Here is a 25,639-nt window from a genome sequence, read left to right on the forward strand (position 1 = left end):
CAGCCCACTTGCAACCTTCCCCTTCAGCTTCTCTCAGAGAAGAGAAAAAAAAGGAGATGGGTCTAGAGAGTCAAATGACTTTGTTACTTCTGCTGGAGAGGGGAGGTGTGGGAACCTGTGCCAGTTGCAGGTTGGGGGGCAGCTGGCATGAGGAGAGGAGGGGTGGAGGGCTGGGGCTGACCATGATCTCCCTAGGAGTGAGATGAGACAAGACTGCATTTAATAAATGGACTGGTTTGTGTCCCCTCACATGTCCTCATTTCTCCACCTTACGGCTCTGTGCAACAGCCTCAAGTACCAGGAACAGTATCTCAGTCCAAACTCTTGTTTCCACGGGCACAGAAAATCAGAGGAGGTGGCAGAACCCCCCACCCGGTGCTGAAGGAGCTGTGCCAGAAGCTTTGTTCACCTGGGAGAAATTTGCTTCCTCTAGGAAGAGGTGAGCTGTACTCCAGGGAAAATTGAAAAGAGGAAAAGTTGCTCTCTGCTCATTTCCTCAGCAGGAGCTGGAGCTGCTTGTTCCTGGTGCTGTACTGATTTCCTCAGTTCACATCCTGCTCCTGGGAGCTGCAGCTTCTGCCTGGAGGCTTCAACAGGTTCCTTGTGCTGCAGCTGTTTCCCAGTTCAGTGCATTTATTAATGTTAACCATTGGTTGCCAGTCTTGGGACTCTATCATTGTGTAGATGATGGCTCCAAATAGTAATTTGTTGCTGTTCTTTCCCAAGGCAGCCTTTTCCTCGTTAGACTGTTGAGGGCAGCTTAACCTCATTGTGTGTTGCTGGAGCTCACCCCACTGCTCTTGGACACATCAGCCACTCCGTGATGCTGGGCAGGTAAATAAGGAGGATTTTGTATATTTTAATTCCAGCTGTGCTGCCAGGATCATTTTTTCCATCACTTCTGTAGGGATTGCCTTTGCTTTTACAATGCCAGCCTCCTGCAGTGCAGGGGCAGAGACACAGGGCATGGCCAAAGCCCACAGCCCATGCTGGACATGGCCTGCATGGTCTTCACTTTGCAGAACACTTCACGACACAAAATTGCTTTGATAAAGATTTATTGATGTATGAGACAGGTGTTAAAGAGTGACTTTTTTTAGAGAAGTATGTATTAAGGAAATGTCAAAGTAATACTTGTGTTAATGTTATAAAACAAAGGCTGGTATTGCTCTCCCACTGTAACCAGCCACAGCCTCAACAGTGCAGTCTCTAAAGTGTCCCTCATTTTGCCAAGGTGAGCCATGGCCATCTGTCATAAAATTAGGAAAGCCCCAAGCCCCTCATTAATTAACAGTGCCATAGGGCAAGCCTAATAATGCCCTGGTAGCTCCCAGGCTGATCCCATGATCACATCATCATGGGATACAGAGTGCAAGATCTAATTGTAAAAGAAATGATTTTGCAATTGCTTTGAAAGAAATAAACCAGCCAGCCTCCCCCTGGAGCTGTCAAGGGCTTGTTTTCAGCACCCTTGACAAAGGATTTTCCCTGTGAGGACAGTGGCCAAGGCTTCCCTACCGAGGCACAGCACAGATCTTGTAGGGCTGTGGGCACATTGCAATGCCTATCATGGGCTGGAGGCTGAGGGTGGTGTCTGGGGGTGCCTGGAAGGTGAATTTCTGGAGCAGGGATGTGAAGAAGAGGAAGAGCTCAGCACGGGCCAGTAGCTCACCCAGGCAGGAACGCTTCCCTGTGGAGACAGCAACCCACAGCATCCTCAGACTGCTTTTGCTGCTGAAAATGCTTCTGCCTGCCCTTAGGACCACATTCCAGCTGTGTTACCCCATTCCTGGATGAGTTTTGCAACCCAAACCAAGCTTCCCAATAATAACTTTGGCATTACAGCATGGTGTGCCCCCAAACTGCATGACTTTATGAGGACAATTCACACACACAACCTGGATGTGCCCATGCTGGGAGAGCTCACCAAAGAGAGACCAGAGAAGCTGTGGTGCTGGTGTGGGAAGCAGGTGCTAAAAGCAGCCTCCCCCTGGAAGTTGCTGGCTGGGGAACCCTGTGGTGGCAAGAGTGAGGCTCCTGGTGAGCTCAGCCACATGGGAGCAGCAGCACAGGGTAATGCTCTTGCCTCAGTGGAGCTGTTCCTAAGGTCTCTGGAATTTACATGGTTTATTATTCATTCTCATTTCTCTTCTGTGTATGTGAAAAGGTTCCAAGTGTGGTTGTGGTGCTTTGGGGAGGCCATGGGAGCATTTTGAGCAGCACCTCCCAGGGTACATCTGCCCTTTCCATTGATGTTTTCCTCTCTGTCTCCGCCCTGCAGTTGGAAACCCAAGCCCACATGTGCACCATAATTCAGCAAAATTAGAAAAATGTACCTGTAGAAAATGGTAGAAAATATTCATTTTTCCAGAACTTCCCATCCTTCAGGAAATGCTCAGGGTTAAAAGTATCAGGGGTTTTCCACTCATTCTTGTCAAACAGCAGAGAGGTTAAATTTGTCATTAAAACAGTGCCCTAAGAGGGAAAAAGAAAAAGAAATCACACTTTCTCTGGCACTGACAGTAGGAGGGACAGTTTTATCTTCCAGTCTCCTCTCCATGAAGAACATCCTGAGTCAAATTCTACTGAAATTATTTGTGCAACACCCCACTGCAGGTCCAGATTTTCTACTTCTAGTCTGTTTGGAAGTGCAGTTACATAACTGCATTTTTCCCTCATCAGCATTGTTTTTATCTGTTGTAATCTTGGGCCATCTCGTGTGTGTGCATGTGAAAGTCCCTGTAAGAGCTGGGAGCTGTGCCTCAAGGGTGTGTGTGGGGCTGGGACACCAGTCAGGGAGCTGGGGAACACTGGATGGCAAAAATCCATGTTCAGCAGGAGTGGACTCTGGACAGGGCAGGGACGCTGTCTGTGCAGGAGGGACCTGGCCTGGCACCGTGCCTGGGGAGCTGGGAGTGTTCTGGAGTCCCAGCACTCCAGAGTTCACCTTTGGGATGTAGTAGCCATCCAGGTAGGTGTCCTTTGATGCCATTCTTGGCACATTGAAAGGGATAACGTTGCCTTTCCTCTGCACTTCGTGGATGACGGCGTTGGTGTAGTGCAGGTTGTTCCTGTCCTCCAGGGCTGGTGGCCGTGCCTGGCCAATGACCGCATCGATCTCGGCTTGCACCTGGGCTGGGGGAAAAAGCATCAATGAGCCCAGGGAAAAAAACCTTGGAACAATAAAAGATTATTGCTGTAAGGGTCTACCAAGGGACCTGGGCCACTGTTTGCACCTCTCATGTGAGTGTGGGGACATTCCCAACTGGTCTCTCACAAAGCTGCGAGGGAAAACACTGACTTATTGCTACGTGTACCTTGAATTTCTGGATGTGTGGCCATGAACAGCAGAGCCCAGCGGAGGGTTGAGGATGTGGTCTCAGTCCCAGCAAACATCAGGTCGAGGGCGCAGGACATGAGGTGTTCCTCCCGGAAGGTGTCACTGTCACGGTCCTTCACGAGAAGGTGCATTAGTGCCACAGGAACAGTGAGGGTGTCCTGGCACCAGACTTGGTCCAGAACACCCCAAGGATTTTGGCAGAAGCTGCTGACCCCCTGCATCCCCATCCTGCTGATGGGTGGCCTGAACCTGATGTCTGTCCTGAGCTCATAAAAGGCCACACAGGCAGCTCAGATGGAGAATCTGGGCTTGTTTCCCATCCCTTCTGATTTCTAAGCCTCACTTCAGGAGGGTTTTCTCCCCATTGCTGACCTTGGAGATCTCCAGCAGGTAGCTGTCGATGTAGTCCCGGCACTCTGAGGGGTTCCATTCCTCCTTGTGTTTGTTGATCTGCTTTTGCATAAAATCTTTCAATAACCTCCAGTTTTTAAAAATGGTTTGGTGGGCTCCAGGTAAGTACTTCATTATAGATGGGAAATTGTTGTACAGCTTTGAACACAAAAGGAGAAAGACAAATTGAATAAAAGACTTTAAAAACTCTTCTGACATCAAGACTTTAGCCTGCGATTGCACTTGCTGAATTTCTGGACCTGGTGGAAACAACTCAGCTCCAGAAGAGCAGCATTCTCATTGTGGGGTAACTTGTGTGTTACCCACTATTTCAGTGGGCAGATTGGCAATCAGTGGGCAGGACAAGTGATTTTGGGTGAGAGAGAGCAGCACAAGCATGGCACAACTTAAACAGAAGGAAGAAAAAATGACAGGCAAATCTACCCTGTGCAAAAAAGGAACAGGGAATGACAGGTTTGGTGATGACAACACTGTGACTTTTGAGGTTGACTCCAGAGAAGAAACTATGGCCCTGGATTGATGGCAGGAGGGCTGTACCTGGCTTGTGATGGCTCCATGGAGGACAGCCATGTCATTCATCAGCTTCAGCAGTCTTTGGAAATCCTCATCATGGTATTCAAACCGATTGCCAAAGATGAGGGAGCAGATGACATTTGAAATACCATTAGTGATTTTAAACTGAGGGTTGAAAGGATTCCCTGGAGAAAAAAAAGATCAGTTCTCTTCTACTCTTCTCAGGAAAGACCAAAACACGTGTCAGAGGTAAAATAGTCAAGAAGTATGATGAAATGAGTGGCCCCTAATGGGCACTGTCCTATGTCAGTGCTTTCCTGGGGTGCCTGGCTTACCCCATGAGCTGGCCAAGCTTGGCAGGGCAACCCCAGTGGTCCCAGTTCAATCAGCTTATGGAGATGTTTGTTTACTTTGGAAAGCAAGGTCTGCAGGATGTCATTTGAATTCATTGGAAGCATCAGTGTTTATGCATACATGGTATTTCCCAGAGAGGAGCAGGCTGAAGGTGGGCAGTGAATAATGCTCTGTGTGTGCCTGGCTGCATTCCCCAGCCAGTTGGAAGGCAAAGCACCTGTAGGAAGGAGCAGGGATGCTGGCAGGGTTGTGGCATCCCTTGCAAGATGGGGTATTTTTCAGCATGCAGTGAAATTATGACAAGCCCTAACCAGTTCCTGCCTCCACAGCTGCTGAGGGCCCTGGCACTCACCCTGTTCATCTCTAAACGCATCCACGAGGTATCTGCACTCCTCCTGGATGCGCTCCTCCAGGCTCCTCTTCCCCAGGCCAAAGTTTCGGAGGGTGGTCAGGGTGACCCCTCTGAGTGAACCTCGCCGCTTGTCCCCCCCCCCCTCTGTGCCTTCCACAGGTGCCCGCTGGAAGAGATCAGTCCTGGCAGGAACATCCCCCATGAGCCAGGGCTGATCCCCCACGGAGGGAGAAAAGCTCCAGGGCTCTGCCTTGTCTCCATCTGTCTCAGACCTCTGCAGGGTCAAGGTTAGACCTTAGAGCTGAGGGATAACTCACCGATCTTGTTGAAGACCTCCTCGTCAATGGGAATGTCGGGGCGCTCCATGAACTTGTCCCCTTGGTTCACGAGCACTTCCTTCACCAGCCGCATCCCGTTTACCATCACAAACTTCATGCTGCCCATTTGCATACCAAAGATGTCACCGTATCTTTTACTCAGCTGGGAGGGGACATAATTAAAAGGGGTTTTCATTTGCAATGGATGTTCCTGGTGAGACCAGGACACCCCTGTCAGGGGACATGGGTAAAAATAAAGGAAGAGGGGGAGGGGGGGACAGAATGTGTGCACTTTGCCTGAGGGCAGAGTCTTTTTTCTTTCCTCTTTTCCCAAATCAGTGATCAGGAGATGGTGCTAATTGGCCACAAATCAAATAAACCTCACCAAGTTTGATTTTTCAGTCCTGTGTTTTTTCAGTTTTTGTTTCACCCCATTCCAGCCCCCACTCAGACCTGTAGGGTTTGTACATCTGTGACTGCACCTGTGGGATCGTGCTGTGACCTTTGCCCATGGAATCACTCCACACTTGTCACCCTGCTTGTACTCAGGTAAACGTCACCGATGAGGGCAAACCTCCTGCCTGCCTTCAGGACCTGTGGGGTTTGGGTTATCCCTTTCCCTGCATGGCCAGGGATGTGTAGCTGCAATCCCTCCATCCCTTCCCCATTCTGCTCACCACCCACATACCTTCTGCACCATGACCAAAGGATCTTTGAAATCTAAGAGATAGATGTGCCCCAAAAAGGGAAGGCGGAAGGGGGTGGGAGGGAAATCCTTTGGATTTCTGTTCTTCATGTAGTCTGCGATGAGCAGGAAGACGAAGAGAAAGATGAGGAATGTCTGGAGGGAGATGTTGTCCCAGAGGAAGTGCAGCATGGCTGGATGGTGGCACTCTGCAGGGACGTGTCCCACAGCAGGTCAGGCAGGTTGAGCTCACAGGGCACCACTGAGGCTCCCAGGGCCAGGGGGAGACGAATGATCTGCTGTGGGTACAAACACAGGACAGCAAGGAGTGGCTTTTGCTGCCTGCTCTCAAAGCTACATTCAGACTCCTGCTTTCCCAGCTTTCAGAAATTATTAAACCCCTTCTTGATTAAACTGAAACATTCCCTCTGATCTGATTTTTAAAAAATCACCCACCACAAACCAGAACACCCCCAGCTTCCCCTTTCCCCTCCAGCCTCCCCTCAGTACTTTACTAAACCCCAGTGCTCCATGCACTTGCTTAAAGGACAGACACTTTGTGGGATTGAGATTAAAACCTGGCAGTTTCAGCGTGCTGTTCCCACAAGCCCATCTCTCAGGATGACCCCGCTCCCTCCTTCCCGGGTGCCCTCACCGTGCTCCGTCCCGGTTTCAGCTTCTCATTGCCAGGGAGTCTCCAGCTGCTACGAGAGCCTCACGCTTTCCTCGTTTACAGCAGCTCTCTCCCTGGAACGAGGAGTTCCAAGCCCCAGGTCTCAGGGGACATCCGAGATAAGGTTGCATAAACCTTTGGCAAACCATCTGACTCAGTTTTGTGTTTCCGTGTGTCTGGGTGACGTGGGCTGAAAGTAAACAACTGTCCTGGAACTCCACAGTTCCTAAGCACCATCATTTTCTGATCTCCACCAGACGAGTGCAGGCAGAGCAGCTGGCTCTGACCATGCCTTGAGCTCTCCAGCCATCCCTTCCCACTTTCCTTGTCCTTTGGGTCATGGCCCGCAGCGAAGCTGCTCCCAAAGCCCCGCAGAGCTCATGAAGGTGCTGAGAAGCCGATGCAGATGCCCAGCTCTACAGGCTGGGGCCCTTTGGTGGTAGCTGGCAGCAGAATGTGCTGCATTTTCCCACCCAGGAGCAGCTCTGGGTTAGGGAGGTGCTCATGCACGTGGACCACATGGAATTTTGATGTATATGTTGTGTTTTACTCTGAAAGAAGCAGGGAGCAGCAGCACTTTGACCCTGCACCACGTGGCTCAGTACAGCCCTAACCAGCTGCCACCTCCTGCTCTGGGGGATGTTTTGGGTTCCTTTTCTCTCTTTTGGGGGCATCACTTGTGGCTGTTGGGATGGTCCAGTGCTGATGACAAGGCACAGAGGTGTAGAAGAGCCACTGGAGTGATGCCATACACGTGTTCTCCATAACCCTTACACTTGGGAAGCTGGAGAAGCCAAAGCTGTTCTATTGTGGAATTTAAAGGGGAGAGGCCTGTTTTTGAGAATATCTCTTCTCACCTCTGGTTTTTAAGCACGCTTAGGCATGAGCCCCTGGAGATGCACGTGTTCACCAACAGTGACATGAGAGGATCTGCTTGAAAATTAAATAAATTCATGACTCCTGCCTTTAAGGTATGGCATCATTGCATTTAATTCTGGTATGTTTCCCCACACGATTTAAAAAGAAAAAAAAGAAGAAAAAGAAGATGACTTCAATAATTTATTATCTCCAGGAGTAGGGGAGGAAACCCCAAAGTAATGAAGAAGCACAAGTTGGAAATGAAGGAGAGAAGAGATCAATATTTATTTGTTAAGCCAGTGCAAATAATACAAGCTGTAGCCAGAGGTCAGACCTACAGCAGAATGAATACAAAAATGGAGAGAAACCAGTGCCTAGTCCCGAGTGGCACTGAAGACTTCATAGGTGGAAAAAAAAGTCCCTGGATCTTTTATGTTTTCTCTTTTACAAAGACAAAAACACAACATGGGAGCCTGTGACTGTGAAACAGTAATTAAAAACGCAATAGGATTAAAGTGATCAGTCGGAAGGACAGCTCAGTGACAGAATCCCCGTGTGCCCGGCGTGGCAGGGATGTGATGTGCAGAGGACTCTCCCCTGTGGCATAAATCTGCCACTGCACAGCGATTGCTTTGTACCGCAGCAAAGCCGCTATTGCCGGGGACAGAGGAGAAAACCGGTGGAAATGAAACTCGCTGTAATCCTCTTTTCCTGTTAACTATTCTATATCCTACGTGGGTACCCACAGAAAAGTCACTTTTGAAAGGTGAAAAACAAAAACAAAACAAAACAAAACAAAAAAAAAAAAAAAAAAAACAAGAGGAAAAAGAATAATTTTTGCTGTGACTAAAGTCCAAATTGAAGCACACTGGAGACAGCATTTCTAAGCATAAATGCTTGGTCACATAAATGGAAAAATTCTCTACAAGTTGCATATTTAATTAACTCTTATCCAGAGAGACCTGGCACAGGAAGAAGCTGTGTCATCATGCAGGGTGCCCTGTCCCCAGCCACTTCCTCGGCTCCATGTCACATCCATGCTGGTCACACACAGACACAAATCTTTGCCAGAAACAGAGGGGAAGTGCTGAACTCGTGACTTCCCACCACAAAGCCGCTGTTCCAAAACTTCCTTCCTGAGGGCCAGCGCTGAGCCACCAAGGGCATGACCCTTCCAACACTCTCTGCTGTTCCCTTTCTGCTGCTCTTCAGGTGAACTGCTCCCCAGCAACCCCGGGGGATTATTTTATTGCAGCTTTTCTGATCTGTATTTTACTAGCACAACCCTTTTTCTTTTCTAATATAAAATTGCTCTATCATATTTTTATAGCCCTTCCAGACCTGCTGGAAGCACAGCTCCTTGTGCCATCCCACCTGATGGTAGAAGCTGCTTCTACTCCCCTGTAGCCTCCTAATTAAAATTTCCATATATTCTTTGGGGTCCTAAAAAACGCTTGCTGCTGCTGCAGAGAACTCTGCTTAGATATTTTTTTATCCCTGGAAGTGTCCAGGGCCAGGTTAGATGGTGCTTGAAGCAACCTGATTTCGTGGAAGGTGTTTTTTTCCATGGCAGAGGGGTTGATCTTTAAGGTCCCTTTCCAGCCAAACTGTTCCTTGATTCTGTGATTTCCATCAGACAGCAGCAATGTGGTGCTGCAGGGAGTGTCCACCACACTGAGCCCAGACCCACCTGAGGCTCGGGATTGCCTGTGGCCACTGAAATTCCAAATTGATGCTGAGTCACAAGTCCAGAGCTTGTGTCCAAGGCCAGCTGCTCCCTCTGAGCAGGGACACCTCAGGAGCCCTTGGCTATTTGGGTGCCGCAGCATCAGGGGCTGCTAAGTGATCTCTGGGTGATGGACATATTCCCTACGGAAAAGCCAACATCAAGCCATGCTTTTGTAGCTGGCAGACACCTTACTGGGAATTGCTGACAGTGGGAATTAGGTAATAAGGCCTTTAAATCCATGTATTTTGTCAGATTGGTAGTGGGGAGCAGGAATGAGGTGAAGGGAAGAGCCACAAGGGTTGTGTTCGTTGCAGTGTGCAGGACAAGGCCCTTGTGCCCTTCCCCTGCCACCCAGATGCTGGGACCTCCGGGGCCCCTCATTTCAGCCCAGAATCTCAGGTGTGGTGAGGAGAAGGGATTTTCCCAGTTTGTGGGGCTGCAGTGGGGGTCTGGGGCAGCCCCAGGCCCGGCTCAGTCTCGGGGCACGGCACAGAGCTGGAAGGGTTTGGGGCAGCGCGTCAGGCTGAGCGTGAAGGCGAAGGACAGCGCGGCCGCTGCTGGGGCCTGGAAGGTGAACTTCTGCAGCAGGGCTACAAAGAAGATGAAGAGCTCGGTCCTGGCGAGCTGCTCCCCGGGACAAGCCCTCTTGCCTGGAAAAGGAGCACAAATAACCCGAGAGAGTCCCGAGCGAGCTCCAGGCACCTCGGAGCCTCCTCTGGCCTGCGCCGCCTCGCACAGGCTGCAGCAGCTTTTCTTCCTGGAAAGGTTAGGTGGCAATGTTCACCCACACAATCTGCTCAAACCTTCCCCAGAAGTTTACTGCTGAGCAAACTGCGCCTGTTCCGAGAGCCGAAGAACGGAAACAGTCTGAACAACCCAGTTATGCAAGAAGAAAAAGCCTATTTTTTTTTTTAATTCTTTTTTTTTTTTCTATCCTGCAGTAACAAATTGATTTCCTTCCCGCTCCGAGCAGCCTCTATTTACCGTGAGCGGGATTTTCACTGTGGGGATGGGCTGGAAGCCGGACAGGAGCGGTACCCCCTCTCTATAAGCAGTGTCTTGGGGGAAAGATAAAAGCTTTACAAAAAGAAAAGCCACCTCCCCATCCATCATCCTACCTGCAGAGAAGGGCAGAAAAGCCTCCCGCCTCCTGTACTGGCCGTTTTCCAGGAAATGTTCAGGATTAAAGGTGTCTGGAGTCTCCCACACGTTTTTGTCGAACATTATCGAAGTCAGGCTGGTCATCAGGGTGGTGCCCTGCGGGAGGTGGAGAAAAGGGGCGATTACGCGGCGGAGAGGAGCAGACGTGTTGTCAGACTGGCTTATTATTAGCTCTGTGAAATACACTAAGGGCAAAACGGGATTTTTTTTCCCCCCCCCCTAAGCCACGTAATTAAATGAGGGTGAAAGTCTGCAGGATTGTTCACTTGTGTGTGCCTTTACATCTCACCAAGTGTGGATCTGCACCCTGAGCTGCAGTAACAGGTGATGTTAATGCAAACTAACTTTAAATTGGTAGCACTGCATTCCCATAGGAACTAGAAGCAATTTAAGCAAGTAATTTCTAATCGATTTGTTTAAATGTGCTTTTTTAGGACAAAATGAAACTGATCTGGTTTATCTCCACACTCTCCATCATCAAGAGAAATATTCTAATCAATGTGGAGGAAAATGCCTGGATTTTTTTAAATTTGCCTCATTGCAACGAGTCATATAGAGGGAATAGACCAGTTATCTATAAATCCTGTATTTGCTTTTGTAATTGCAGAACAGTGTGTGTGAAACAATACTTATCACATGCCTTTCATCAAGTGCTACTTTTAAAAGATGATTATTAATATTGTGTAGAGTTAACAAACCCAAACTGTTTGCTTTCCTATGTTTCCTAGTTCTCTATTCCCATAATATGTTGAGGGTGTCTTTTACAAAATTTAAAGCATAAACCTTTTAAAATTGGAAATTACAGCCAGCACCATAAGGATGTCACAATTCTCCTCTGTAAGGAGGTGAGACCCTAACAGCCCCACAGAGTCCATCAAGAGGGCTTGTATTTTCTATATAATTGCAATATTTCTATGAGATTCTGCCAGTTGGTTCCCCTCCAGGTGAGATTTGGGGCTTGGGCTGTGAAGACCCTGCTCTGGTGGGACAAAGGTTGGTAGGATGAGGGCTGATGGGACAAAGGCCAGTGGGATGAAGGTTGGCGGGATGAAGGCCAGTGGGATGAAGGCTGGTGGGATGAAGGCTGGTAGGATGAAGGTTGGCGGGATGAAGGCCAGTGGGATGAAGGCTGGTGGGATGAAGGCTGGTGGGATGAAGGCTGGTGGGATGAAGGCTGGTGAGATGAAGTTTGGTAGAATGAAGGTTGGTGGGATGAAGGCTGGTGGGATGAAGGCTGGTGGGATGAAGGTTGGTGGGATGAAGGTTGGTGGGATGAAGGTTGGTGGGATGAAGGTTGATGGGATGAAGGTTGGTGGGATGAAGGCTGGAGGGATGAAGGTTGATGGGATGAAGGTTGGTAGGATGAAGGTTGGTGGGATGAAGGCCAGTGGGATGAAGGTCCCCACACACTTTGGGCAGGTGGAAGCCAGCCAGGGTGGTGTCGCTGGTGGCCATGCGGGGCACCCCCAGTGGCACCACGTTGCCCATGCGCAGGACCTCGCTCAGCACGGCGCTGGTGTAGGGCATCTTCTCCTTGTCGGCCATTGAGGGCTGCCGGCACTGCCCAACCACGGCGTCAATCTCCTGCTGCACTTTCTCTACGGGGAGCAAAAGAAAATTCAAAATATCCCTCCTCATAGAACTTGTAGGGTTGGAGAAACCCTCTAAAATGATCTAGTCCAACCATTAAACCAGCACTGCCAGGCCATCACCAAACCATGTCCTCAGGTGCCACATCCACACTCCCTTTGAACACTTCCAGGGTGATTGCACCACTCCCCTGGGCAGCCTGTTCCAGGGCTGGACAACCTTTTCAGTGAAGAAATTTTTCCTTATATCCAACCTAAATCTCTCCTGGCACAACCTGAGGCCATTTCCCGTTGTCCTATCACTTGTTCCTTGGGAGAAGAGACCGACCCCCACTTGGCCACACCCTCCTTTCAGGGTGTTGTAGAGCATGAGAAGGTGCCCCCCCTTTTTTCTGTGCTAAACACTCCCAGTTCCCTCAACAGCTTCTGCTAAGACTTGTCTTCAAAAGGTTCCCAAGAGGATACCTGGGGCACAGGCATACCCAGGATGTGGCAGAGCTGGGATAACTCTGTTCCCTGAGTTTCCCTTACCAAATGTTGGGCTAAGCAAAGGACCCCACAGTGGCCCTACCCTGAATGTGGGGGTACGCGGCCATGTAGAGCAGAGCCCAGCGGATGGCGGTCGCTGTTGTCTCAGTCCCAGTTAAGAACAGATCCAAGGTGGAGCACAGCAGGTTTTCCTCATGGAAATAGGAGCTGGTGTCACCCTTAAACTTGGAGGAAAAACATGGCAATGAAAACTCTTACTCTGGAAGAGATGATTTTAAAACCCAATCCAAAATCACCTGTGTGTAACTGAAGTCCTGCTGCTCCTTTATTATCTACCCCTGGACTTGGAAATCTCCAGCCTTTACTTTCACTGGATTTCAAGCCCTATGGACTGTTTTGAAAGACACCCTGGTTGCTGTAAAGTGGCTCTTGAAAGCAGGTAGCATTTTTAAATGTCAAGTTTCACAATAGCAAACACAGGCCTGCGAGTGCTCATAGAAACACGAACATGTTCCCTGAGAGTCCTCCTACGCCGTGTGACAGAACGAAAAAGGGAAGAAGACAAAGTGTAAATCCTTTCAAATGGAAAAAAAGAAAAAAATCTGTGTGTTTTCAAAGTGATCAGGCTTCTGCTGCTGCTAAAGTTTGATGTGGCAGAGGTAGGGAGGGGAAGGCAATGTGTGAGCAAGACCTCCCCTGACAAAACAGCCCTGAATCTTTTCTGGATCATTCTATGGGTTAATCTTTAGGTGGTTTTAGTTATTTCCCTCCTACCTTTTCTATTTCCTTCAGGTAACAGTCAATGTAATCTCCTGCCTCGGACTGGTCCAAATCCTCCTTGTGCTTTGCAATCACACCTTTCACAAAATATCGAAGTTTCTCCCAGTGCCTGAAGATTTTCCTGAAGGGCCCTGGCAACCATCTCATGATCAAGGGAAAAGCATTATAAAGCTGGTAAGAAATCAAACAGAGCAAAAGAGAATTTCTTGAGTTAGAAAAGAGCAGGTATCATAGTTGAGATACTCTCAATTAATTGATTAACTCTGCTTGCTACCATGAAAAAAAATCATCCTTGGTATAACAGTCCAATTTGTACAGATTTACTTACACAGGTGTAAACAAGTGCAAACAAAATAAGAATTGGACTGATATTTTCTGCTGATAAAGTTCTCAAATACTGACTGGACAAAGGTGCCCCCTAACGTGAGGTGGCCACAGGTGAGATGGATGGAGATGAGCCCCTTAGTGTGACCCCACAGAGGGGACGGAGACCAGATGTGACCCATGATGTGAAAATCTATCACCAAATCCACCTATTTTGGTTCTAAACATGAAATATTAGTTTTTTTCATAAATAGAAGTTATTTAAGAAATTGGTTAGGATATGTGTAAGGGAAAAGACAGGAATTTTCAGTGTTAGTAATTCTTCTTTTTGTAGAAACAGATACTTTGAAGATTTTCCCATTGTTCTTTGGTTATGCCAGGCATAAGATTGGTTTTGCAATCCTGTAGTGTTTTTTTTTATCCATGTGCCCCAATAATTTTAACTTATTTCCTTGCTTTCCTGATAGACTTTATGCATAAATCCAGTCCAATGTAAAACAATTCTCATGGTCATTTTCCTTTAAACATGGGTTTTTTTCTACAGGAAAAGGCAGATTATATCAGTGCCTTAGAAGCCCTAGTTTCTGAGCTCTTACATGCAGCTGAAGCTGGAAAAACATCCAGGTGGCTTTACCTGGCCCCAGAAACTTCCGATGAGCAGCAGCGTTTCAGCCAGAGAGTGCAGCAGTTCCTGGAAACGGTTGTCATGGTAGTCAAAGCGGTTCCCAAAAGTTATGGAACAGATGATGTTGGAAACAGCACTATTAATTTTGTAATGAGGGTCAAAGGGTTGTCCTGGAGGAAAGAAAAGGAAAGGAAAGTGCCTGAAGGGAGGTTGTGGCCAGGTGGGGATTGGTCTTTTCTCCCAAGGAACAAGGGATAGGACAAGAGGAAACAGCCTCAGAGTTGTGCTAGAGGAGATTTTTTTGGATATGAGGGAAAATGTCTTCATTTGAAAGGATGGCAGGCTTTGGAAGGGGCTGCCCAGGGCAGTGGTGCAATCACCATTCCTGGAAGTGTTTGAAAGGTGTGTGGATGTGGCACCTGGGGCCATGGTTTAGTGGTGAGCATGGCAGTGCTGGGTTAATGTTTGGACTCAATCAATTTAAGGTTCTTTTCCAACATAAATCTCTCCCTGATTCTATTATTCTAAAGACAGCTTTCATTCTTTTTTCCCATTCAGTCTCAGTCAAAATCATGTTCTCTACCAGATCCACAGCTGTGAATCAGGGTGAGACCTCACCTGCTTCTCACCCATGGTGGTGCTCAGGTTTCACCCCATGTCCTGGGGTACCCACCACCCCCATCACCTCCAGCATCCCACTGGAAGCTGGGCACCATGGGCCAGGACATCCCCTCCTGTGTCCAGCCCAGGCTGCTGGCAGGCAATGACATTAGCACTGAGCTGCACAAGCAGAGTCCTGCATTTTCCAGGGAAAGCAACCAGCAGCATGCCATGCAATGGTTGTCAACTTTGTCCACTCCAATGTGTGTTTGGTGCCAATTTTTTATTCCAGGAGAGGGTCCCTCAAAGCTTCACTCAGGGCAGGGAGCCCAGGACAACCACACTGCAAAAATACTATTGCCCTGGGCTTCAGCTGTGCACCACGAAGAGATCAATGGAGCTGGAGGAGAGAAGGGAGAGGGTTGCAGGTCTCTGTGCCCACCTGTAAACCCCAGCAATGGGGCCCATAGAGCACATTTATAAAATGAAGTGTGATGTGATGCTTGTCACATCTGTGTTCCCTGAGAGAGCTACTGAGCAGGGACCTGCATCTCCTTGGGCACATTTCAGCAGCCTGGAGAGCCACTTGCTGTGACAAGAGACTGATCTCAGTGACAAGGCCAGTGCAGCCCTGAGCTGCTGTTGAGCATCACTTTGAAATGCAAGGCACTTCTCACAGCACTGCTGATCTCTCCACTCTTCAAGAAAGTAATTAAACCAGGCTGGTGCTCAGATATTAGAGTGATGGACATGATCACTATTTGCCATTACTAATGGGAAGAAAGGCCCAAACCAGCAGCTTAATTAGTTTATTGATTAGAACTATAGAAGACTATAATCAATTGGCAACATGGAGTATTTGGCCTGTTTAGTGCAACAGCAATTAAAACGGAGCAAGTTTAGTATATAATTTCACAATTCCTTTTTAGATCTTTCTTGTTTACTATATATAGCTCCATAGAATTAGCTCAACCCCATCTGCTTCTATTTAAAGCTGAAGTGCAACATCACCCATGTACCAACATACAAATTATTCTTACTAATATCCCTCTGGCAGTTTTTAAAAGCTGGACCATAAAAGAGCAAGGCACACGCTTCATCTGTGTGTGATACAAAAGGAAAGCCTGACTAAACAAGTTTTAAAATACTTTGCAAAACCAAGGACAAGCAGAGGTTAACTAAGCCTCTGAGTGGAAGTGCCTGATAGTAAGAGAGCTGCATTTATTCCTCCGCAAATGCATGAGACACTTCCTTAGCCATATAAACACTCTTGTTTTAATAACCACCTAGTATATATTTGCTTAATATTAATAAGGAACAACTAAAATAGGAAGCCTGAGGTCTAAAATAAGTGCTGAAAGGCACAGTCTGAAAGTGTAAGATAGGGTTTTGAGCTATCGACAAAATGTTTTTCATGTTTGGAGCTGTGTTGGGGTGAGAGTTTTACTTCTCATCATTCATTTAGCTGGAAGCTCTGAAGTGCTGTGCATTAACCCCCACCTTTCTCCTCCTCAATCGTCTCCACGAGATACCGACTCTCCTCTTGCACTTTTTCCTCAAAATTTACAGCAAGGCTTTTCAGTGTTGCTAAAGCAAACTTTCTCTGCTGCCTCCATATGTGCCCATTGGATGATATGAGCCCTGTAGGTAGGAAAAACAGGTGAACAATCCTCTCTCTGGGTCATTTGTGCATGTTAGGATTCTGAAATAGCCATTCATCATGCACAAAAACCTTAAAGCAAGGCAAACAAAGCTCGTGGATGTGGAAAAGGCTATGGCTTTGCCTGGGAATTAAAATTCAAGAGTAATTGGCTTATGCTAAAGATCTAGCTTTATGGATTTGCTTTAATCTGCTACTTTGTCACTTTGCGTGGGAAAAAAAGGTGTAAGCCAAAATACTCTGAGTACTATCACACTGTTGGCAGAGCTGCAGGCAGGAGCACCCCGTCTCTGGAGCTGTGTGCAACCCAGGCAGGAAAAGTAAAGAAGGATTGAAAACCAAGCGGAAATGCTGCAAGTGTATCCATCTTTGGGCAGCTTGCATTTACTTCTCCTCTTTCATTAAAATTTGCTTTTAAACCCATCTTCATCCCTAAATCTCACAGAGATTAAAACATACCCCTGTGAGATTATTAGTCTGAATTAAATTCTTGCCTTTCCCTGTGCAAGCTTTTATAGGTGCAGCTCACAAGGGTTGAATTCAACTTGTTTCTTTCCCTCTAACAGTTACCATTCCAAAAGGATGAAAGTTTTGTCCCAAAATCCTGATAGCCATGCTTACCAAAGCCTCTAAATATTTCTTGGAGGAGTGGAATATTTGGCCGATCAGCAAATATTTCAGCCTGGTGGACAAGAGCTTCTCTCACCATCTGGTACCCGTTGACCACCACGAATGTCAGACTCCCAAACTGCACGCTGAAGATGTTCCCGTACCGACCCGTGAGCTGAAAGAGAGCCCATTGTCCTCTGAGAACAAGAAGATGGGGATTTTCAAAACTCACCTGGCCAAGACCTTGAACAGGGAAATCTGACTTTATTTAACTGAAATTTAACCCTGCTTGAAGCAAAGGGAATTCAAAGAAGCTCAAACCCAAGCACACAGGTCCCATCCAATCTAAGCTACTGCATGAAGGCTGGAGAAGGCATAAAAGGGCTGGGGAGCTGTAGTGTGGGAGAGATGGTTTGCTTGTCTGATGTAACCTGGATTTTACAGGGGTTTGCATCAGTTTGGCTTGTAACAAGGATGGAACTTGCTTTGTAAATGATGGGCATCTGCTCTGTCCCTTTCTGTCCCACCAGCCGGGTCACCATGCTCAGGCTCTTCCTGCTGAGGGCAAAGCACGACAAATCAACTTTTATCAACTTAGTGTCTAGAGTAGTGTGGTTCCTTCTCCAGCTCTCCCATTCAGACAGGAGCTCTAACTGCTTATTGCTAGCAACGTACATCTAATTTTAAGCCTGACTGCATTTATGGCCAAATTGCAGCCATTTTCCTTGCATGGACTTTGCTGGCATTAGTGTCTCCTCTGAGATGTGTAAGAGTAAAGGGAGGATCATATCTTCTCTCTGTCAAGGAGCTCATCCTCTTCTTAGAATGAATCTACATGAAAGGACACAGAGTCACCCCAAACTGCAGTGATGACCAGCGAAACCAGTGGGATCAAATGGGTGTCTCAGTCATTGTGTGCTTGTAAATAAATGGGATTAATTTTCCTAATAATTGTGTGTATTGACAAAATATCCTGAACTTGCTGCCTCAGCCTTCCCAGAGGTTTCCCTCAGAGACCACCTGTGCTGGTGCCCTGAGAACACCCAGGGCAGACAGGCTGGTGTCTCCCTGCTAAGCAAAAGCAAGAGACAAATAGCCACCAGGAAGAATTTTTGCAGCCAGCATGTCAGAACTTCTTCCACCTTTTCAGAGAGGTATACTCAGCATGTATAAAATCTCTCTCTTTTTGTCTCTGGTGGGAGTCAAAGCTGTGGAAACCTTTCCAGAGAGATCACTGCCTCTTTCTGCAATACAGAAGAAGACACGAGACATAACTCAGGATTTTAAATGTTTCTTTCAGATGTGATGGAGTGGATTGTTGGCCTCTGAGCAAAGACAATGACAGGAAAATTTCCATAGGTGATCTCCAAACAGTTCAGCTTTCAGCACTTTCCACCTGTCCCCCAGCCTGGCCCAGCCCTTCTGAGCCCTTTCTGGGATCCAGAAGGAAATGGTCACAGTCAGGTGGGAAGAAACAGGAGGAACATGTTATGTTCCTCTGTTATGGATTTCTTTCCCATTGGACCATCTTACTCCTCTGGAAGAGGAGGTGATAGTGAGAGATACAACCAAGAAGGGTCATCTATCTCATGTGGTTATTATATACCCAGCTCTGCAGAGGCTGCCCTTGCTGCTTCACAGTGCAGTGATAAGAGTCATGGAAGGGTAAGATACTGTTAGTAGGGAAAATGTCCATGGAGCTCTTACCTTCTGCAGTGCAAGATGGAGGGGCTGCTTAAAGTCCACAAAGGTTCCCACGAGAGGAAAGAGCTGCGGCCCTGGAGGGAAATTCCTGGGTCGTCTCTTTTTCACAAGGTCAGTAATCAAAAGAGACATGACCAGAACCACCAAGAGCATCCGACCATTCAGCTTTTTCAAGAGAGACACCAAATCAGGCCAAAACTGAAGCTCCATCTTGGCTGATGAACTCGCAGGTTTTCATCCCAGGATGGGACTTGATTCTGCTGTTACATTTGCTAAAACAAGAGTAAGCAAGGACTGGAGAAGAAACAAAAAAAGCTAAAATGCTGATAGCTGGCTGGGGATAGAAGCTGCTTTTCTATTTACAGCTGCTACCAGACCACCTGCTGAATAACTAACTTTAAACACCAGAACCTCTAAAAACAACCCCAAAACCTCACAATATTTGGCCAAACAAAAGCAATCTTGCAAACCTTTGGCTTTACATCTCTGTCAACTCCCTAATTTTCTTATGGAAGAGCATTCCTCCCTTTTGCCCTGAACAAGAGGCTCCTTTATACAGACACCCCGCTGGGATTATCGGCAGGGCAAACATTCGAGGTGAGGTGAAAGCAGCTTAAGGGGCTGATCACATGTGGTGGGCGTCGCGTAGTTTCAGGGATGGTGAGGCATCTGAGGTGATGGACACCACACAAGTGGCTGAGGGGCTGATCCTGTTAAGTGCTAAGCACCATCTGCAAAGGGCTGGGTGCCTTCAGCGCCCACCAAAGCCTTCCTGGCTTTGCCAGAGCTGTCAGGGCAGGTTCAGACAAGGGAAGAACTGCAGAGGCCCAGGGCTCTCCCAGCCACACAAATGAGAGTTAAAGGAGCTTAATTTCGAGAGTGAGAACATAGGCTCATGTGCTTGCCATGGGATTGGAACTTATGCATTTAAATCTCCTGGGTTTTCTGAAAATCTCCTTTGAATAAAGCTTCATGCTGTCCTGGGGGGAGGCTGCAGTAGACGGACAGTGACCTTTATGACTTGGAATCAATCTTGTGTCACCTGCTGATATTTAGCTACAACTTGGTTTCAGCTCTCTCCTTTTTTTTTTTTTTTTCTTTTTAAAAAATTTACTTTTACAAAGAATCTAAGTTTATACTAAAGTAAAACTATAAATAACGAGTTTTCAAATTATTTGCCTAGAATTTAATGTGAGAAATTCAGAATGATGGTCAATTTTTACTGCCGTAGAATCCTATGATGGTTTGGGTTGAACGAGAACTTAAAGATCCTCTGATTCCAACCTCCTGTCATAGGCAGGGATGCTGTCTTCAGCTTTAAAGAAAGTTTTAATTTTTAAGGGAAAAATGCAGCTTTTCATAGGAAACAATAATTGGGAAAAAAAAATCAGGTATTCTCTAGTCTTTCACCATTTTCAAAAGCTTTGTAGTCTGTGTCTTTCATTATCTTAGAAGAACTCAGGCTATCTGACAGACCTGTACCTTGGCTATGGCAGGAGTCTTTTTTAGGGGCAATAGTTATCTGCAACCCAACCCTTCTTACTTTGAAATATTATTTACAGGTCCTTAGATGGGATTAGGCAGCAAGCAGGGAACAGCAATGGGAGAAACATCTCACATCCCTTGTGTATAAAGCACATTTTGCATGTCCCCATAGCACAGCTGTGAGCAGCAGTGGTTGGATGTGCTTTGCTTCTCTTCGTGCCGGCGCACCCACGGTGCTCCTGCACCATTTGCATCCACGCACCTCTTCCAGCCTTCCTGGTGTGGCAAGCCAAGCCTGGCTTACCAGAGGCTAAATCAGGATAGCAGGCTCGTGCTCCTCATCCTGGCACCGGGGAGATGACTCGGTTGGTGGAGGTGTCAGCCTACAGCATGCTCAGAGGGACTGTGATGATAAGGCGTCAACTTCTGCTAGCCCAGTTTCACTCCTCTGTTCCTCGCTGTGCCATATGATTTGTCAGCATGCACAGAGTGCAGATCCCTCTACCACTTGTGGCTGCTGTGAATCGGGCTACGTGCAAAGCCAAGGTGTTAATGTGTTCTTCTGGGTGGTGTTGTGGGGGTGGGTGCATCGTGGTTGACAGGAGAAATGTTATTTTTAGCAGGAGGAGCACATTTTGCATGTACTCACATGTGTCTTGTCAGTCAGAAACCTCAAGTCTATTCCTTTGCCTTGAAGCTTCACATGTCCAAATGCATCCCCTCACAAAGTTCTTAACATGCCAGATTTACAAAGAATTAGGGAAGAGCCTTCCAGTATTACCAGGGCTCTCCTAACCTTGGCAGACAATAACACCAGCATGTTATCAAACTGTGGCAATGCTATTTCAGGTTCCAGGCTTTAATCAAGCCAGTTCTCAGCACGTGGTGATGTGCAAATCCCCAAAGTACTGGGGAAGTCACGTCGCCATGGCACATGGGCAGTGCAAAGGTTCTCGGACAACTCCAGTCTCTGCAGTGTTGACAAGATCCTTATCTGTAAGATCCTAGACATCTGCAGGATGAACCTGTTCCTCTGGTCAGCACCATGAATGCTGGAACATTGGTCTTCTGCAGATCATATAACACAAATTTAAATTCTTAAGAGGATGTGCACCCACACATCTAGTAGGGAACAGGGTGTAGACCCACCTTCCCTCAATTTCTCCTCAAATATCTCCCCTGAACCCAGTACACAGCTTTTGACCACCTCACCTGAGCTCAGGGATACCACGTAGATAAATTGTGCCATATTGCATGGACACACACACATCACTGCCTGAATATTAAGGCATCTTGAACAGCCAAGAGACAGAAATTGGCCCATATGCTTTGTACCTTCTTCCCTGGCTAGATGTCTAACTGTGTGCAGAAGGTTTTGAAACACAAAGAGAAACATTCTGTTAAAAATGCAATTACCATTTGTTTTTCAAGATATAGTATCCCATTATTTTTTCCAGAGAAGTGAAATTCAATAAGGTTACAACAGAATGTAGTCCAACAGTTACCGTACTTTCAGAGCATTATTTAAGCTACAGAATTTCTTAATGATTAGAAACATATGTAGGAAAAATAACATGCAAAATGAGAATGACTGAACAAAATTTTCCCCCAAAACACTTTTTTTCAGGCAAGTAACAGCTCATCCACCACTGTTGTTCCATCCATCACGTTGGAGGTGTGAGACTCCCACCCACCCAGGAAGCCGTGTGCTCAGGTCACATCAACAAACAGGCTCCAGTGAAGTCCAAGGAACCATCCTGATTTCCAGCAAGGAATATTTTGCTGTTCCTCTCCTCTTTAAGTCAGACCCAAGGAAGTGAGGCCATTTTCACCTCAGGCAAGCTCTTGAACAGCAGTGACCACCCCGATATCTGTCTTAATGCCACGTCCCAGAGGTTTTCATGCAGATGCAGCTCCATCAGCAGTTTCATGCTCCAACCCAGGTGAGTCTTCATGAACCTGGAGTCAATGACAGATTAGGACACTCACTTCCTTTCAGGATTTACTTTATTGGATCAAATGAAATCTACGGGGGATTTGTAATTTCAGAAAGCCAGGAATGGAGAGTGCTGCAGCACCCAAACTTCCTGGAGTAAACTCAGGAAAGACATGGTTGAACTCACTTCTTAGGCTGAATCTCCCACTTGGGGTGATTTCACTGGGACATAAAGGCTCCCAAATATCCCAGACTTTGGCTTCAATGCCCAGAATCAGGAAGCCAAAGTCCATATTTACTGCTGTCTGTGTGTTTGGTAAATACTAAAGTGCCTCAAATTTTGCATGTTCTCTGTCTCCTCCCTCACCCTAGGTGCAAATAATCTCTAGGCTTTCCTGGGACCATAGACCTCTCACCTGTAACCTCCTGGCCATATTTCCAATGCTCCTCAGAGCTCTAAGGCAGGGAGCTGTCACCAGGAACGGGCAAACTGAGGCATTACAGGCCTAAACCAAGTGGTGTGAGCAGAGCTACAGTGTCCGGCTGTGCCGTCTGGGATGGATCCCAGAAGATGGGATGCCCAGTCCCCTTCTGTAACACTCCAAAATTTCCATTTTCTGCTGTAGAAGCCAGTTGTGAAGGGACTGCATTCAGCCTTCAGCCAGATGATTAAATGCAGCTCGCAGAAAGTGCTGCAGGGAGCCCTCCCTGTGCCCCCCGACCCTGCATCACCCCTGGCGTTTTGGTCCAAGATTGGATTCCCTTCGCAGCCAGGAGCGGAGCGCTGCCAGCGCCGCCCCGCAGGCAGCTCCCGTCCGGATGCTCCGAGGCAGATTTGGGGGTGCCGGGTGCTTCCCCCGGGGGCCTCGCCCGCGGCAGCGCCAGAGGCAGCGCCCACCCTCCCCTGGCACGGCTCTGCCACCGTCTGCCGCAACCCCGGCTGCTCCGCATCCTCCGGCTCCCCGCAAAGCTCCGGCAAACTCTCCCGTCTAAGGCGCACCTTTTCAGTATTCACAGAGAAGAGTACAGTCACATATTCCTCTCAAAGCCACAAGGACTTGACTAGAGCTAAAATGTCATTTATGTACATATCACAAGCGTTTTTCTAGGCACAGATGTCTTTCTGGTGCCAATATGCTGTTTATGTACTTATCTGTCACAAGCACATGTCTACATACATATGCCCTGCTGGCAGAGGCACAGAGCATTTTGAAACTCTTATTAGACTGCTAATGAATAATACGCATACAAAGGAGAAAACAGAAGGTGGGTCTATCAGGAACAGCCTCTTTCTTAACTACCTTTTAATTGTAGGAGAGGAAGAAAAGAGATGAATTTTGATATGTTGGCATCTGTGAAGGCCTGCTTAGCAGCACCCAACGCCATCATTTTAAAAGTGGATTTTTCACAGGTTTGGGTATTTTGGGGGGAGGGGAGGATTTTTTTTTTCCTCTTAAAAAAAAAAAAACCCACAAAATTTTGACACTGAGAGTATTGCAAATCCTGGTGCCAATGATGTATGATAGTGTGATTGTCACCATGGAATGCTGAAAAGCTCGAGCAGCTGTTTGGCATATTGACAGTGCGAATTTAGAGCGTTTTAAATGCAAATGACAGTATTCAATTGATCGCAGGAAAACAATGGGTCATAGCCTTACCTTTCCTTGGCTATGCTCTGAATAATCAGGCTGCAAATCCATGCACAATAGGGATATTGTACACGTTCTGGGGATTTTGTTCCCCGCGTTCATGGGGGTCGATATGATGCTTCTTTTGGGCAGAGCTGAAATAGAGGCGCCGCTGAACCGTCCCAGGCACCTCGTGGGGGTGAGGTGGGGAAAAGGGCATAATTTGCTCCAAATCCACCACGTCCTAAGTGTCAGCCTGTTTTTCTTCACTTCTATCCTTTTCTGCTTGCTCTTTAATCATTCCCAAGGGTGGCTGGCTTTCTGCCTGACTTGTCTCCATTATACCCTGCTGCAATCAATATGGCAAGCAGAAATCAGCAGGAGAAGGCATGTTCTGCTCCCAGTGAGAGCCGGTGGGAGGGAAGGAGATCAGGCCAGCCAGCTGCAACCCCAGCCCTGCAGGCGAGCCGAAATCCAGCCGAAAAAGCTGCCACCAGACGGCTGGGTCCTGTTTCCCTTCGTGGTGCCCCCTGCCCGGCAGTGAGCAGCAGGTAAAGGTCTTCCTCCTTCCCCCAGCCCTGGGAGGGCAGGCAAGAAAACCTGGCCCTGGTAGAATTTACTCTGAAACCTCTTTTATTTTTATTTTTATTTTTATTTTTATTTTTATTTTTATTTTTATTTTTATTTTTATTTTTATTTTTATTTTTATTTTTATTTTTATTTTTATTTTTAATTTATTTTTATTTTTATTTTCATTTCCATTTTATTTTTATTTTTTTGGGGGGCAGTGGTGGAAAGAAAAAGAAGGGTCTTTCCAAAGCAGAAAAGTCCAGGAAGGGGGGATCCACACTTTGACCTGAGCAGGTCTGTTACATATGGACACTGGTGAGTGCTTGCTGGGTTCACCCTGGCTCAGGTGTCCAAGGATGGCCATGATAGATTGAAATCAGCCACTGCCGCTCCAGCAATAGATTTTTGGTTTTAAGACCCACATTTCTTTGAAAACAAGTTAGAAATGCATGCAGGAGTGGTGTGGATGAGGATATCACCAAGACAGTGCTCTCTGCCCATGGCTTTACCTCACCACATACATATATGACATCTCCCTTCAAGAACTTTAATTTGGTGAATTTCTTCCCTTTCCCTAATTTTTAAGGCTGAAATGGCTATTCAGGATCCATTTCCTTATTGCAATCCCCGGATTGTATCTAAATTATACCAGCAAACAGAGCTTTTCTGTCTCCTGTGCTTCCATCTACCCCCTTTTGGTGTTTCAGTCTTAAGCACTTTGGGTCAAGCACTGATTTTTGGGTCTCCTTGATCAATGGGGTGTGTGCTCTGGGACATTTCTGAGTGTTTCTGCAATACAACCTCTGTACAATCAGCATCACAGTTTCCAGAGCAGCTGCTGAGATGTCTGCAAGATATCCACGATGAGATTTGCACCTGGGATCAGGAGGGTGAGAGGAACATCACAAATGGCTGATGCTCTTGTGCTGTCTGCATGTGAGATCCATGCTGTGGGTTCCCTGCACCAGAAATTGGCTTCTCCAGGGAATCTGACAACTACAAAAAGTTCTATTCTATAAAGGGGAGGTTCATGAGGAGCTGGGGTTGGAGACCACATGGTTCATGTCATCCATTTATGGAGTCTTGTTAGGAGGCTCCACAAGTTTTTCAGGCTTTCCCAATCTTTCCCAGCAATCCCAGATGCCCATTCTGCCTAGGTACAAAAATCAAGGGACTGTACAGCTTAAATGACACCTATTTCAGCATCCAGCCCTTCAGTCTTTGATAGAAGGCAATGAATAAAAAAA

At 47.1% G+C, this 25,639-nt stretch overlaps 2 protein-coding genes across 2 annotated transcripts; both read right to left on the reverse strand.

Moving 5' to 3' along the window:
- Positions 1–1,020: 1,020 nt before the first annotated feature.
- Positions 1,021–6,780, reverse strand: LOC131580895 (cytochrome P450 2J2-like). Its single transcript, XM_058842623.1, has 11 exons — positions 6,628–6,780; positions 5,976–6,271; positions 5,288–5,450; positions 5,115–5,152; positions 4,971–5,082; positions 4,289–4,449; positions 3,713–3,889; positions 3,318–3,453; positions 2,948–3,135; positions 2,337–2,475; positions 1,021–1,690 (listed from the first exon to the last, which is right to left on the reverse strand). The coding sequence occupies exons 2-11, from the start codon at positions 6,162–6,164 to the stop codon at positions 1,515–1,517; spliced, it is 1,479 nt and encodes a 492-aa protein (XP_058698606.1). The 5' UTR covers positions 6,165–6,271; positions 6,628–6,780; the 3' UTR covers positions 1,021–1,514.
- Positions 6,781–7,764: 984 nt separating this feature from the next.
- Positions 7,765–18,983, reverse strand: LOC131580896 (cytochrome P450 2J2-like). Its single transcript, XM_058842624.1, has 9 exons — positions 18,777–18,983; positions 17,082–17,244; positions 16,301–16,441; positions 14,210–14,370; positions 13,246–13,422; positions 12,554–12,695; positions 11,804–11,991; positions 10,351–10,489; positions 7,765–9,882 (listed from the first exon to the last, which is right to left on the reverse strand). Exons 1-9 carry the CDS (start codon positions 18,981–18,983, stop codon positions 9,704–9,706), a joined length of 1,497 nt encoding a protein of 498 aa, XP_058698607.1. The 3' UTR covers positions 7,765–9,703.
- Between the last annotated feature and the right edge of the window lie 6,656 nt (positions 18,984–25,639).

This window comes from Poecile atricapillus, chromosome 7 (assembly GCF_030490865.1).
Source record: "Poecile atricapillus isolate bPoeAtr1 chromosome 7, bPoeAtr1.hap1, whole genome shotgun sequence".
Taxonomy (NCBI): domain Eukaryota; kingdom Metazoa; phylum Chordata; class Aves; order Passeriformes; family Paridae; genus Poecile; species Poecile atricapillus.